The 14,794-nt window shown below is 43.2% G+C and overlaps 1 protein-coding gene across 1 annotated transcript in view; it reads right to left on the reverse strand.

The window, feature by feature from the left end:
- The window catches only part of STAB2 (stabilin 2), a 216,585-nt gene that overhangs the window by 57,755 nt on the left and 144,036 nt on the right, over positions 1-14,794 (reverse strand). The window contains exons 42-46 of the mRNA XM_064285120.1: positions 11,315-11,440; positions 9,413-9,486; positions 5,706-5,777; positions 1,488-1,607; positions 625-672 (exon numbers count right to left, since the gene is read on the reverse strand). Coding sequence (XP_064141190.1) covers positions 625-672; positions 1,488-1,607; positions 5,706-5,777; positions 9,413-9,486; positions 11,315-11,440 — 440 coding nt within the window. The remainder of the gene's footprint in view (positions 1-624; positions 673-1,487; positions 1,608-5,705; positions 5,778-9,412; positions 9,487-11,314; positions 11,441-14,794) is intronic.

A 14,794-nucleotide genomic window follows, 5' to 3' on the forward strand; every position in this document is an offset into this window, starting at 1 on the left:
TCATAGCGACCCTGTAGTACTACATGTATTGTTATTAGCTGGTATTGAGTTGACTTCCAACTCATGGTAACCCCGTGCACAAATGGGATAAAACATTGCCCAGTCCTGTGCCATCTCCATTGTGGATCAGACAACGTTCCATTGTGATCCGTAGGGTTTTCATTGGCTGATTTTCAGAAGTAGATCTCCAGGCCTTTCTTCCTAGTCTGTCTTAGTCTGGAAGCTCCACTGAAACCTGTCCAGTCCCATAACAACACTGAAGCCTCCACTGACGGGTAGGTGGTGGCTGTGCATGAGGTGCACTGACCAGGAATTGAACCTGGATCTCCTGCATGGGAGGTGAGAATTCTACCATTGAACCTACATGTAGACTACATTCATATGCTGCATTCATATAGTACAGTGGGTCCAGTGCAGTGTACATTCCCCTCTTTCATGTTGCCCACCTGAGGCCTGAGAGATGAAGTCTACAAATGATCAAACAACAGAGTGCATTCCGGAAATCCAGGCCCAGCCCCCCGCCCAGACTTTCTCCTACCCCCACCAATTCTGGAGGCTACAGGTTTGTGCTGTATCTGGCTAGAGACCCAACTCTTGCAGCTAGACAGGCACACATAGTCTTACCATCAACTGGAAGAAATACTGGGACGTTTTTGGGTTCTTGGGAAGCTCCTGCAAACAAAGACGGTAGCTTCATTTAACGCCTGTGAATTAAGCACTTTTAATGCCTGTGAATTAAGCAGGATGTCACTGGATGATTTCTCTAAAGTCATGAGTCTCTGCCTGCCCCTCAATGGAAATCTGCAAAAACAGGCCTTACTGCAGTTTCACCAATAAGCTTAAAATTGCTGTTCAGTGTGACTATGTGGATACACTATGAGCTGCAAAAACTTTCTGGACTTTCCATCTGCTTTATCAAAGAAAAGTCCAGCCATTTCCAGAAGCTTCTGAGCTTTAAGAGCACTTAAAAAAGTTTAAATATTTAAAAAATCAGTTATAGGTTTATGGTAGATTTCGTTACTCTATAAAGCTCCTTTCTAAGCCAAATAGCATTTACTTTATATTAGGCAGAAACTTGGATTATGCTATCTTATCCTTCATGTGCAGTGTGTGTGTGTCCTTTATACACTTTATTTCATTTAATTGCTATAACCACCTGATGACGCTGGTACCATTATTATTCTCTTTTACAGATTAGAAAGCAAATCCATAGAGAGTGATGTAATATGCCCAAAGTCACAAAGTTACTAGCTGGCAGAGCTGAACTCAAACCCAGGTGTTTCTGCCTCCAGAACCGTTGACCTTAATCACTACATTATGCCCTTTTCCATGGCCAGTGAATTCCCACAGGTGGATAAAATTTCATTTCATTGCCAGATTCTATAGAAATCATCTTTCACATTTTTATAGAGCTTTACATTTTACAAAGCTCTCACACATTCCTTAGCTACTTGGATTTTCTGAACAGTTAGGGAAGTGGGGTTTACCTGATATATGTTGCCTCGGCAGGTAAATCCATCCCCAGTGTAGTTTGGCTTACAGGTACAGGTCCTTTCATCTTGTCCAGTGTGATTGCAGATAGCAAATTCACTACAGCCGCCATTTTCCTGGTGAAATTTCCGATGGAAGATCAGACCAGTTAGTTTGCCAGCTTTGTTAATATTTGTAAAACAATTCTGCATTGATATTTATTTCTTTTCTCTGGGGTCAGATTATGTAATAAGCAAGGCAAGCAAGGGCTTACTCGTGCCTACTTACTAATCTGTAGTGACCAATTTCACCTGTTTTTGGCCACATCAGCGATGTGGTGAAACCCATGTGAAATTGTTCACTACAGATTAGTAAGTGGGCACAGGTAAATCCATGCTTACCTTGCTTACTGGGTTAACCATAACCCTGTCAGGGACTGTAACTTCGAAAAGAGGTTTTGATTCTGTAGGAAGGTGATGTAGGGTTGGGAGACAGATGGCAGCCATACCTCTTCAATGTGATGAAAAATGTGCAATTGTTCACTATAGATGATCTGGTAAGCAACGTAAGCACCATGCATACCTTACCTATTGGATAATCCACCCCTGTTTGTCTCAGTCGCTAACTTTGACTAGTTTACTTGACTTGCCCTTTTCCTGAATTTGCCTTCCAATTTCCTTAGGGTGGTGGGAGTCATCTTATTCACTCAGCCTTACATCTGCAGATGGCAGGCCCATCTGAGTAGATCTCTAGCCCTGAATGAATAAGCCCAATGTTGCCAAATTAAAAGTTTATCTGCACCTAGGAGTTGACTAAAAACTACCAATTTTGTTTGCCACTTCTCAACTTTAAGGTAAATTCTGATTCCATCATAGGAAAGGTCACGATAAGCAGCTAGAAGGCCAACCATTTGCCATTGCGTCAACTCTGACTCATGGCGACCACATGTGTGTCAGAGTAGAACTGTACTCTATAGGGTTTTCAGTGGCGGATTTTTTGGAAGCAGATTGCCAGACTTTCATCCTATGTGCCACTGGGTGGACTCCAACTGCCAATCTTTTGGTTAGCATCGAAGCACGTTAATCCTTTGCAGCATCAGGGACTCCGACCCAAGTAGGGTGGGTTCTAAATCTAATCACTTCTGAGTTATGGAAAGAGCAGAACGGGCACAGAGACAGGCACAGAGAGAAGAGGAAGAGAAACAGTGGAGACAGGTGTATCTACAAGGATTGCTGGCAGCTACTAGAAGTTGAGATAGATAAGGGCCTCCCTCCAGAGCCATACCCTGAAGTCGGACTCCTGGCCTCCTGAACCGTGAGAAAATAATTTCTGTTCTTTAAAGCCACCCACCTGTGGTGTTTGTGTTACAGCAGCACACGGTAATTAAGACACCCCCAAACTCCATGGTCTGGGGCTGGGACAGTGTTTTTCTTACTGCGCATTGCCACTTCTAAACCGTCTCTACTCCCTCATCCTTGAAAAGCCCTGGTTCCCTGGGAATGCTTGGTATCAACAGTCTCTACCTGCTCTTCCCCACTTTGTCCTAACAGTGGCACGTGGATCACCATCTAATTCTCTAGTATCACACCGGTCATTGTCATTGATAGATTCAACATCCCTGCCGGTGACCTCTCCTGCACTTGCCCTCTCACTTCCTGCCTCCTCTGTTCCTTGACCCCACCCTACTCTGCCTCAGCCACCCCTCCCTGGGCCACCCCCTAACTTTGTTGTTGATATTAAAACGGACGTCTACGGAAATCTCTAACTCAGCACCCTTCTCTCTCTGACTGCCAACTTTGATCATTTCAACTGACGTCTTCCAACACCATGCCTCCAACCTTCTTTGGCCCCAGTGACCTCCTCTCCTTTGAGCCTACGTCTTTCTCATCTACATTCCCTGCCTACCCACTGGCCCACTCTACCACCTGGTCCTCCCGTTGTGTTAGCCTAGCCCAGATGGCAAAGCAGAGTCCTGGGATTCATGCCTCCTCTCTCCCTCTGTCACAGTAGCTTGGCAAAACCCTAGCCCACCTGTCCCCGAGTTCCTGTTCCTTCTGCACCTGCTCTGAGTGTGTCACATGTATGTACTGCCTGGACTCCCTTTAAAGCTATGTACATAAATGTCCTGGCGTCTATCCTGGGCCAGGTTGGGATCCTGGCTCTGCCATCTACTGGCTGTGAGGCCTTGGTAAGGCATCTTGATCTCTCTGAGCCTCAGTTTCCTCCTCTGTAAAATGGAGATAATGAGTAACTGCCTCAAGGAATTATTGTAGGGATTAAATGAGCGAATGTTTATAAAGTGTTATTAGCACTTTAATTTCCCTCTCCTGGAGAAGACCATTTCACGCCTTTGCCTGTTTCCTCAACTCTCAGTCACTGCCCCTTACTCTCAAGTGATGAGCTTGACCAATATTTCTTGAAGAACCAAGTAACACTTTGTAAACATCTGTCTCTGGATAGCTCTAACATTCTACCTCGAGTTGAGTAGAAATCTGTTTTCTTGCACTGTCCATCCAGTAATCCTAGTCCTATTGCTTGGACTTACACAGAATAAAAATAGAACTTTTTTGTCCTTAAAATGTTGATGGCAGCCTTTATCTCCCACCCCTACTCCTCTTCAGTGGAAAGAGAATTGGAAGAACCAATGGTGTGTGGGAGCCCTGGTGGCGAGGTGGCTAAGAGCTTGGCTGCTAACCAAAAGGTTGGCAGTTCTAATCTACCAGCAGCTCCTTGGAAACCCTATGGGCAGTTCTTTTCTGTCCTATAGGGTCTCTATGGGTTGGACTAGACTTGGCAGAAATGCGTTTAATGATGTGTGCACGGACGTGGGAGGGATAAGTGGGGCCTCTACCCCTGTACTCTACCTTTTATTTTTGCTCTACGTGTGGAACCTGGAATTGGGCCCTTTATCTAGGGTTGAGCTAATATGTAGAATGGTGCTGGTGGTGGTGGTGGAAAGATGTATGGTGAGAGTAGAAGTCTCTTCATTAGTCTAGCTACTAGACCACTGTTAGAGAGAACTCACTTTTGGAATGCTGCACATTATTGTTGACTTATATTGAACTCACTACTTATAAAGTACAGGAGAATAAGGTGTGGGCAGTTGCTGTGGGGTTAATCCAAGAACGCTTCCTGGAGGAGGTGACTCTTGAGCCTTGTCTTAATGCTGGAGAGGATGGGGTGGATTTCTTTGAAGGAAATTGGTAATACGGGGGATGAGCAAGTGGACAGAGTTGGCTCAAATGTGCTGTGGCTGGACTGAGAAATGTGGTTGACATGTTTATACAGAGGTCGTGAAATTCATGTTTTTTTTTTGTTCTTGAGTTTTCTCCCAGATTTCCACTGATGAAGGAAAGACGTATTTCTGAGCTAAATAATGACCTGTTTAAAATGCTATGTTGGATACTTGTATCATAGCAGATAAATCAAGCTGGAAAAAATACTGGAATAGTAGAAACTACACACACAGACACACACACGGTTTACAGAGAAGACTCAAAGAACTGAATGTAATGCGAATGTTAGTTTTTAACCTCTTCATTAGGTTACCATTTACCAGTTGCTATCAAGTCAGTTCCAACTCATGGTAACCCCATTTGTGTCAGAGTAGAACCGTGCTCTGTAGGGTTTTCAGTGGCTGATTTTTGGGAAGTAGATCACCAGGCCTTTCTTCTGAGGTGCCTCTGGGTGGACTTGAACCTCTGACCTTTTGATTAGCAGCTGAGTGCATTAGCTGTTTGTACCACCCAGGGCCTCCTCCCCATTAGTTACATACGTAGAGAGTAGATAAAACAGAAAGCAGATAGTTGACATCAACACTCCTTACAAAGGTTAAGGAAACAGATTTCAGGCTGGATATTAAATCCCTTAGTTGACTCACAAGTGTTACTTAGCAAGACCCTGTTCTGGGTGCCATGGCCTGCCTTGGAGAAGTTTTTAATCCAGCTGGCCTTGAGGCACTTGCCTAAGCTGCATTCAGGAGAATCCTTGGTTAGCCATGGATACCTGGTCACCTCTATATTCTACAGTCTAGAGGGCAGGCTGGGGGTTGTTGCACCTTCTCTCCTTTCTCCCCAACATTACAACTGGAACATGAGGGTGAAATGAGCCTCACTCTCCAGAAGCAGCTCTGATGCTTCCAATGTGACGTCACACCAACCCACATCCCCTAGGAGGGGCACATGAGGCCCCTGAGGTCTGACTTCTGAGCTTCTTGGGCTCAGAGCTGTACTCACGGTTAGGCAGATGTTGATGAGCGTGCAGCTCTTTCCATCTCCAGTGTATTTTGGCAGACAGTTACAGACAGCCTGTGTGGGGGAGAGGATAGCGGGGTTACTTCACAGATCGATTCTGTGAACTGGTCACATGAACCGGCTCTCAGACTCTAATTCCACAATGGTAAGTGTAATATCCTATATTTTGCATTGGTAATAGCTATTGTCCTCCCTCTGTCAGTTTGTCCTACTGTGGTGGCTCGCGTGTTGGAAGCTATGCCAAAAGTATTTCAAATACCAGCAGGGTCACCCATGGTGGACAGGTTTCAGCAGAGCTTCTAGACTAAGATAGACTAGGAAGAAAGGCCTAGTGATCCAGTTCCAAAAATGAGCCAATGAAAACCTTATAGATCACAACAGAACAGTGTCTGACTCGCTTGTTTTGGATACATCATCAGGTGGGATCAATCACCAGAAGAGGACAGCATGTTTGATGAAGTAGTGGGCCAATGAGGGATGTGGGAGACCCTTGGTGAGATGGGTTGGCACAACAGCCCCAATGATGGACTTGAACATGCTGGTGATTGTGAGGATGACATGGGACTGGGCAACATCTTGTTCTGTTGTACATAATGTCACCATAAGTCGAAGTCTCATCGATGGCAGCTAACAACAACAACATCTATTCTGTAATCATGATTGTCATTTTATATTTTAAATGTGCACATTTGGCACATTTCATTTTTTTAGCACTGGGATCTCATACACATCCTATCTTTGCTGCCATCTTTTTTTTTTTTTTTTTTCTTTTTAGCTTTTTTACCTTATTTGGTCCCTTGCCGTCTAGGCATGATTTTTTTCTCTCTCTGATTGGTGAAGGATCAGTTGAAAGGAAGCTACCTCCTATTCCCATTCACACTCCTTTCTTGCTCATCTCTACCCCTTGCTCAGCCCAAAGGCACCAGTGGTAAGAGATGCTCAGAGAGGGCTTTGGAGTCAAGACATTGCATGAGGGGAAAGTCAGTCAGACCCACTGTTTGGTCAAGGGAGTCAGTCGGGGGTTTCAAGTAGAGGGAAGGGGCACTGTCTGGAGGAAGTCGTGGACTGGATCCCATGTCACGTGCGCAGACTGTGCACTGCTCAGGGGCGCTCAGCCAGGGGGGGTGAATGGTGCTGAAACCCAGTCACACCATTCCTGGAGCTGCCCGCCTAGAGGAAGGGGTGCCTGCTTTGAGTGTATTGTCCCGAATGTGCCTTCTTTTGTGGCAGTGGTTCTGGTCGGATGTCTACTTATTAGAACTTGAACTCATAGGCGGCGTCAGCCAGGGTCAAACTGTCAGGTCTTATACTGTTCCTTGTCCTTCACCATAGGCCTCAACCTCAGCTCAACTCTTTGCCAAGATGCCGACCAGATGTCCCTCTTCAGCTGAGATCCTCTTCTCAGAGCTTAGCCTTGCAGTTCTTTCTCTGCCTTCTAAGACTGGAAGATGGTTAGAGGCCTTGAGCACCAGAAAACTTGTTGGTTTTCTCTACCCCAAGTAATTTGAAGTAAAAAGCTCTACTGAACCCGAAAGTATGTATAAAGAGGTTCAACTCTGTTTTGATTTTCCTTATGACTACATGTATGTAGTGGGTTGAACTGTCCTTAGGTGCCGTTGAGTCGCTTCTGACTCATAGTGACCCATGTACGACAGAAGGAAACACTGCCTGGTCCAGCACCATCCTCACAACTGTTGCCATGCTTGAGCTGATTGGTGCAGCCACTGTGTCATTCCATCTCATTGAGGGTCTTCCTTTTTTTGTTGACCCTCTTCTTTACCAAGCGTGATGTCCTTCTCCAGGGACTGATCCCTCCTGATAACATGTCCAAAGGATGTAAGACACAGTCTCACCATCCTTGCTTCTAAGGAGAATTTTGGTTGTACTTCTTCCAAGACAGATTTGTTCCTTCTTTTGGCAGTTCATGGTATAGTCAATATTTTTCAACAACACCATAATTCAGAGGCCTCAATTCTTCAATCTTCTTTATTCATTGTCCAGCTTTCGCATGCATATGAGGTGATTGAGGTGGGATATAAGGTGGGTAGAATGGTGGTCCCCAAAAAGATATGTTCAAGTCCTAACACCTGGTACCTGTGAATGTAACCTTATTTGGAATTAGGGTCTTTGCAGATGTAATTAAGTTAAGGATCTTGAGATGAGCTCATCCTGGACTTGTGGCGGACCCTAAATCCAATGACTGGGGTCCTTATAAAAGAAAGGAGAGGCGATCTAGGACACAGAGGCACAGAGGGGAAAGCCATGTGATGGTGGAGGCAGAGATTGAAGTGACTCCGTCATCTACAAGCCAAGGGACACCAAGTTGCTGGTAGCCCCCAGAAGCGAGGAGAGAAGCATGGATTGTCTCTCAGAACCTCCAGGAGGAGTCAGCCCTCTGATACCTGTCCTCCACAACTGTAAAAGAATACTTTTCTGTGGTTTGAAGCAACCAAACTTGTTACGGCAGCCACGGGAAGTGATACAATATATAACAGGTGTGTGTGTGTGTGTGTGTGTTGTGTGAGTGTGTATCTTTCAAAACAACTGTTGTTTCTTATTTTGGACTGCTTTAGGCACATGCTTGATCTGCTTATTGGGAGACCTGGCACTGAGGTCTCCGAACGGCTTGACAAGGTCAATCAAACGTTCATTGGAGACTTGACTTTGTCACCTAATTTCTGGTGTCCTAATGTCTTGCCTGACCGTTTTGCTTGTTCACAATGTGATAGAGACAGAGAGGCAGAGCTTGGGTCTCTGAGCCTCCAGCTTCCCTGTCTGTGTGTTTTCACCCCATGGACCCCTCTCCTCTTCTAATGCTGGAGCCACTTCCCCAGAACTGCCCTCTGAGGAGCCACTGAGGGGTCACTTGCGTTAAGGAATAGATGACTAATACTAGCTGCCGTTGCATTGATTCCAGCTCACGGAGACCCCACGTGTGTCAGAGTAAGGCTGTGCTCCACAGGGTTTTCAGTGCCTGCTTTTTTGGAAGGAAATCACCAGGACTTTCTTCTGGGGCACCCATGGATAGACAGACTCTAACCTCCAACCTTTTCATTGGCATTAGAGGGCTTAACTGTTTGCACCACCCAGGGATTTCATATGACTGCTAGAGGGCCTCAACTGTTATCTTCTGTTTTGTCACATGCATTTCAGAGCCTTAAGCAAAAGCAATAATTGCAGGGTTCTAGGTATCAGAAAGCTGAAAGAAAGAGGAGCATTTCTGGGAACGTAGGTGCTCCCGAAATCATGTGGTGTTGGCAGATAACTACTTCTCCCCACCCTAAAGCAATCCCATCTCCTAGGTACCCTTTGTCCCCGATTTCTCCTCATTCCCCAATAATGGTCTCCCATCTTTCTAGAATTTCCCCTAAAGTATTTATTTTTTGGAAAGAAAGGTCTGGTGATCTACTTCTGAACATCAGACACTGAAAACCCTATGGATCACAATGGTCCAATCCCCAACCCATGACGGGGGTGATGCAGAACTGGGCACTGTTTTGTTCTGTTGTGTACAGGGTCACCATGAGTCAGGTGCCAACATGACAACAGCTAACAACAACAACAGCATTTATTTTCTGCTGCTGCTCCCCCAGTGGCCTAGTCTCAGCCCCTTTCCCTTAGGGTTGTGTCTATAGACTCTGGCTTTTCCTCCTGGGATCACTTAGGGACCCCTGGGAGGCAGAGCTTACCTGGTTGGGTCCCGTCTGTGTGCACTCTGCATTCTTGTCACAGCCACCATGGTTCTCCAAACATGGATTAATTTCTTTAAAACAAAAGCCAACATCTGGCATGAGAATCAAGCCTCACTCTCAAGAGATAGCATCTTGAGGGACCAGCCAGGATGACTGACTGAGGGGAACAGATGTCAACAGTGTGATTTAGTTTTGGGACAAGACTGAGGCAGCAGCAGCCTGAGGGGGAGGGTGCCAGATCCGGTTTCTCAAAACAAACCCCTCTGAGATAGGCTAATCTCAGCAAACGCACAGACTGCAGGCTTGAATCTGCCCCTCTATGGAATGAATATGAGTGTTTGTATCAAAGGCCTTTTGTCTTAAGAAATAATGGAATCTTGGAATCCAATCAACAATGCTATGCATGAGGAGACTTGAGATAAAAAAGAAATATATCACTTACAGCCATCGCAATAAAGATGGGTTTAGGGAAGAATCATTCATAGATGCTAAATGTAGGTGGACATTTTGATGAGGAGCAGGGTATTTGCTTGGTCTTAAAGTATCTTCCCACTGATTGCTTATTAGTATCAAGGGGATGGAAAAGCAACTATACAGTGGTTAAAATATACATAAAGGGGTTAAAATATATATTGTAGACAAGGAATAGATGGAAATTGTGTGCCTCCCGTGTGATACCGAGACGGGTTCCTCCCTTGTGTAGTGTTCTGTCCTGGAACGTGTAATCAGAATCTAGTCATGAAGAAACATCAGACACATCAGAGAAATCCACATTAAATGACATGCTATCAAAAAAAAAAAAAAAAAGAAAAGAAAGGAAAAAGAAAAGCCGGGGGAGGGGACTATATTCTTTAATAATGTCAACGTCATAAAAGACAAAGAAACTGTTCCACAGTAAAGAGAACTAAAGAGACACGACAACTAGATGCAATACCTGACTCTAGGCTGCAGTGAAAGAAAAATGCTATAAAGGTCATTGCGAGTCAACTGGTAAAATTAGATTACGAATGGTAATTAGATAAACGTATATCAATATTAAATTTACTGGAGTTGATAAGTACCCTGTAGTTATGTTGGAGACTATCTTTCTCCGTAGGAAATACATATTCATAGAGCTACAGCTTACTCTCAAATATATAGATATACAATATATGTATTTATACATATATATACCATTTGAGAGTAAGCTGTAGCTCTATGAATATGTACACACACACACACACAGATGATAAAGCAAATTGGCCAAAATGTTAACAATAGCTGAATCTAGATAAAGAGCATATGGGTCTTCTTTGTACTATTTTTTCAACTTTTCTGAATAAATTTTTTCCAACTAAAAAATTAAAACAAGACCACTTATGGCACACCTTTTGGGCAGAATAGTGTGTAGCCATTAAAAATAATGATTTAGATATATACTTATTTTCAGGGAAAGTTATATTGCTAAGCAGAGTAAACGCTATGTATTAAGAAATACCATTTTTATTAAAAAAAAAATACATGTGTAGCAAAGTAGGGCAACATGACCATAGTAACAGTGGTTATCTCCAGAATTTTTTCTCCAGCATATACACATTCTCTAATTTTCCTACAGTCAGAATGTGCTACTTGTATAAAAAAAGAACTAATGAAAGTTGAAAAATTCAGTCACCGCCGTAATGTCTAGCTGGAAAGAGTTTTCCCCCTTCTTCCCTCCGAAGTGATTTTTGGGTACCACATACCTTTAGAGCCCTGTGGTCACACTTCCATACCCTCGTACCTGCCTTCCTGAGCCTGACAAATTGAAAGGTGATCAGGGCACCCCATGTGCTAACAATGACAGCTGACAAGTTATAATCGCTCAATAGCACTCTGACCCTTAAGCTGTTGCCACTGGACAGGTGAGAAGCGGGCACCCACCTAGGCACACGATGCCATCACCAGCGTAGCCCACCTTGCACACGCACAGCCGACGTCCTGGGGTGGTTCTTTTACAGTCAGCATTGGCAGAACAACCTCCGTTGCTGATCTCACAGGCATTGATTGCTAGAGGAAGGAGTGATGACACAGCAGAGGAAGGGTGGAAGAGGAAAACAAAACGTTGATGCATTTTTGGTTGGGTCACCAAGAAATGAAAGATTCCTAGAAATCCAAAGTTACCATGTTCTGGATTCAGAGGGAGGCACTGGTGATTCGGTGGTAAAATTCTCACCTTCCGTGCTGGAAACCTGAGTTCGATTCCTGGCCAGTGTACCTCACGCACAGCCACCACCCATCTGTCAGTGGAGGCCTGCGTGTTCCTGTCATACTGAACAGGATTCAACAGAGCTTCCAGGCTAAGATGGACTAGGAAGAAAGGCCTACTGATCTACTCCCCAAAATTAGCCAATGAAAGCCCTGTGGATCGCAAAGGTCTGATCTGAAACTGACCACGGGGATGGCAGAGTGTCGTTCCATCGTGCACGGGGTTGTCATGACCCAACAGCAGCCAAAAACAACAACCATTGGTTCAGAGGATGCAGGCAGCCTTATGAATGGCTACATTTTTGGAACAGTAAACATTTGGGATACACCACAACTACACTGGTAAGCGATGGTTAAATGTCTAATTGAAAAGAATAAAAAGCACCACATGGCTTCACTGGTGAATCAATCATTTAAAGAAGGTGAATACCAATTCCTCCAAACTTCCAAAAAATAGAAGAGGAGGGAACACTTCCCAGCTCATTCTATGAGGCCAGTATTACCCTGATACCAAAACCAGACAAAGATATCACAAAAAAACCACAGACCAATATCTCTTATGAATATAGACACGAATGTCCTCAAAAAAATTGAATCCTGCAATCAGTGTAATACATCATATCAGTAGAATAAAAAGACAAAACCACCATCTCAATAGTTGCAGGAAAAGCATTTGACAAAATTCAACACCGTTTATAATAAAAACACTCAACAAACTAGGAAGAGAAGGGAATGTCCTCAACCTGGCAAAGGACATCTATAAAAAACGCACAGCTAATATGATACTTAATGGTGAATAAAGTATTAAAGGCTGAATACTTTTGCCCTAAGGTCAGGAACAGGACGAGGATGTCCTCTCTCCCCACTTTTAATTCAACATTGTACTGGAAGTTCTAGCCAGCAAAATTAGGCAAGAAAAGGAAATAAAAAGCATGCAAACTGGAAAGGAAGAAGTAGAATTATTCACAGATGAAATGATTTTATAGGACAAGAACCTAATAAATGAATTCAGCAATTCACAGGATACAAGGTCTACATACAAAAAATCGGTTGTGTTTATATACAATAGTAATGAACAAAAGAGCCTTGATGGTGCAATGGTTTAAGTATTCAGCTGCTAACCAAAAAGTTGACAGTTCAAACCCACCTGGCTTCTCCAGAAAAAAGACCTGGCAATCAGCTCTCGTAAAGATTACAGCCTAGGAAACCCTATGGGGGAGTTCTACTTTGTCCTATAAGGTCGCTCTGAGTCGGATTGGCTTGACAGAACATAACAAAAACAACAATAGTAGTGAACAATCCAACAACGAAATTAAGGAAATAATTCTATTTACAGTAGCATCAAAAATCGTAAAATACTTAGGAATAAATTTAACCAAAAAAGGGTATAATTCAGTTGTATACTGAAAATTATAAAACATTGTTAAATTAAAGGTGACCTGAATAAATGGAAAGACAACGCTTGGAAGACTTAAGATTTAAAATGGTAATGGTCCCAAATTGATCTACAGATTCAATGTAATCATTTTCAAAATTCCACCTGCCTTTTTTGTAGAAATGGAAAAGCTGGTCCGAAAATTCATATAGAATTGCAAAAGGGCCCTGAATAGTCAAAATGATCTTGGGGGGGAAAAAAAAACAAAGTTGGAGGACTCACACTTCTGATTTCAAAACTTACTACAAAGCTACAGGAATAAAGGCAGGGTGGTACTGGCATAGGGATAGGCATACTGATCAATGCAATAGAATTGAGTGTCCTGAAATAAACCCATGTGTTCAAGGTCAGTTGATTTTCGATGAAGGTATCAAGATATTTTCAACAAATGGTGCTGAGGCAACTGGATATCTACATGAAAAGGAATGAATTTGGACTCCTACCTCATATCACATACCAAAATTAACTAAAAATGGATCAAAGATCTGCATTTAAGAGCTAAAACTATAAAATTCTTAGAGGAAAACATAGGTGTAAATCATCTTAACCAAGATTAGGTGATGGTTTCTTAGATATGACACCAAAGACACATGCCCAAAAGAAAGATAAACAGGACATCACCAATATTAAAAACTTTGAGCTTCAGAGGATTGCCTCCATAAATCAAAAATACAACCCACAGAGTGGGAGAAAATTTTTGCAAATCATACATCTAAGTAGATTGCCAGGCCTTTCTTCTGAGGCACCTCTGGGTGGACTCACACCTCCAACCTTTCAGTTAGCAGCCAAGTGTGTTAAACATTTGTACCACCCAGGAACTCCACTTACCATTTAATAGTTTTGCTTTTCAAAGGATAAGGATATAATAAAATGTTCAGTGAAAACTCCGTGAAATCTAAGTAATTTTTTTTTTCTTTGAGGGTATAGCCCTCAGAGGAATAATTACACACCAATGTGATAGATGAGGTGACTGGGATGAATTTGCACTAGATTCTAAGATTATAAGATAATTTAAAAACAAAGTCCTTCAGTGAAATGCAGTGTGAAAAGTCCAGGACCTGGTATCCCAAGGCCTGGTTTTGAGTCTTGGCTTGACCTTTATTTTGGGGTCCAACTATAGAGGCTTATTTATAGGTTTGGGGACTCACATCTGGTCATGTATATGAAAGTGTTATACAAATGTTCATCGTTCTTATGTTAACTTGCATTCTTTTGGTTTTGCTCTTTTTCCCAAAAACAGAGGGCGGGAAAAATGTTCTAGTTCTTTGTCCTTTCCAGTTGTTTTCACTAGCATGCTGTATACATCCTACTGCAGGAAACATCTGGGACCAAGGTTAGGGGACCCACATTCCAGGGAAAGACGGCTTAGAAAGCAGAGTGGTGTGATCACTGTCCAGCTCCGCCACAGTCTGGACCAGAGCCTGCCTGGGACACAGTGCTCCAGAGAATAGTGATGCTAAGAGTGTCCAGTCTTCTAGCACCAAATATGTGTTAGGCACAGTAAGGCTCTTAGTTTGCATTTTTTGAGTGCTATGTGCCAAGGTTATTCTAACAACTTCACAGTTATTAATCCAGGTAATCAGCTAACAACCTAATGAGAGAAAAAATCCATAAACCCATTGCCATCAAGTCGACTCAGACTCATAATGACCCTATAGGGAAGTTCTCTTATTATTCCCAATTTGCAGATGAAAAAATGATGCAAAGAATAGTCAAGCAAC

The sequence above is a fragment of the Loxodonta africana genome, chromosome 4, assembly GCF_030014295.1.
Source record: "Loxodonta africana isolate mLoxAfr1 chromosome 4, mLoxAfr1.hap2, whole genome shotgun sequence".
Lineage (NCBI taxonomy): Eukaryota > Metazoa > Chordata > Mammalia > Proboscidea > Elephantidae > Loxodonta > Loxodonta africana.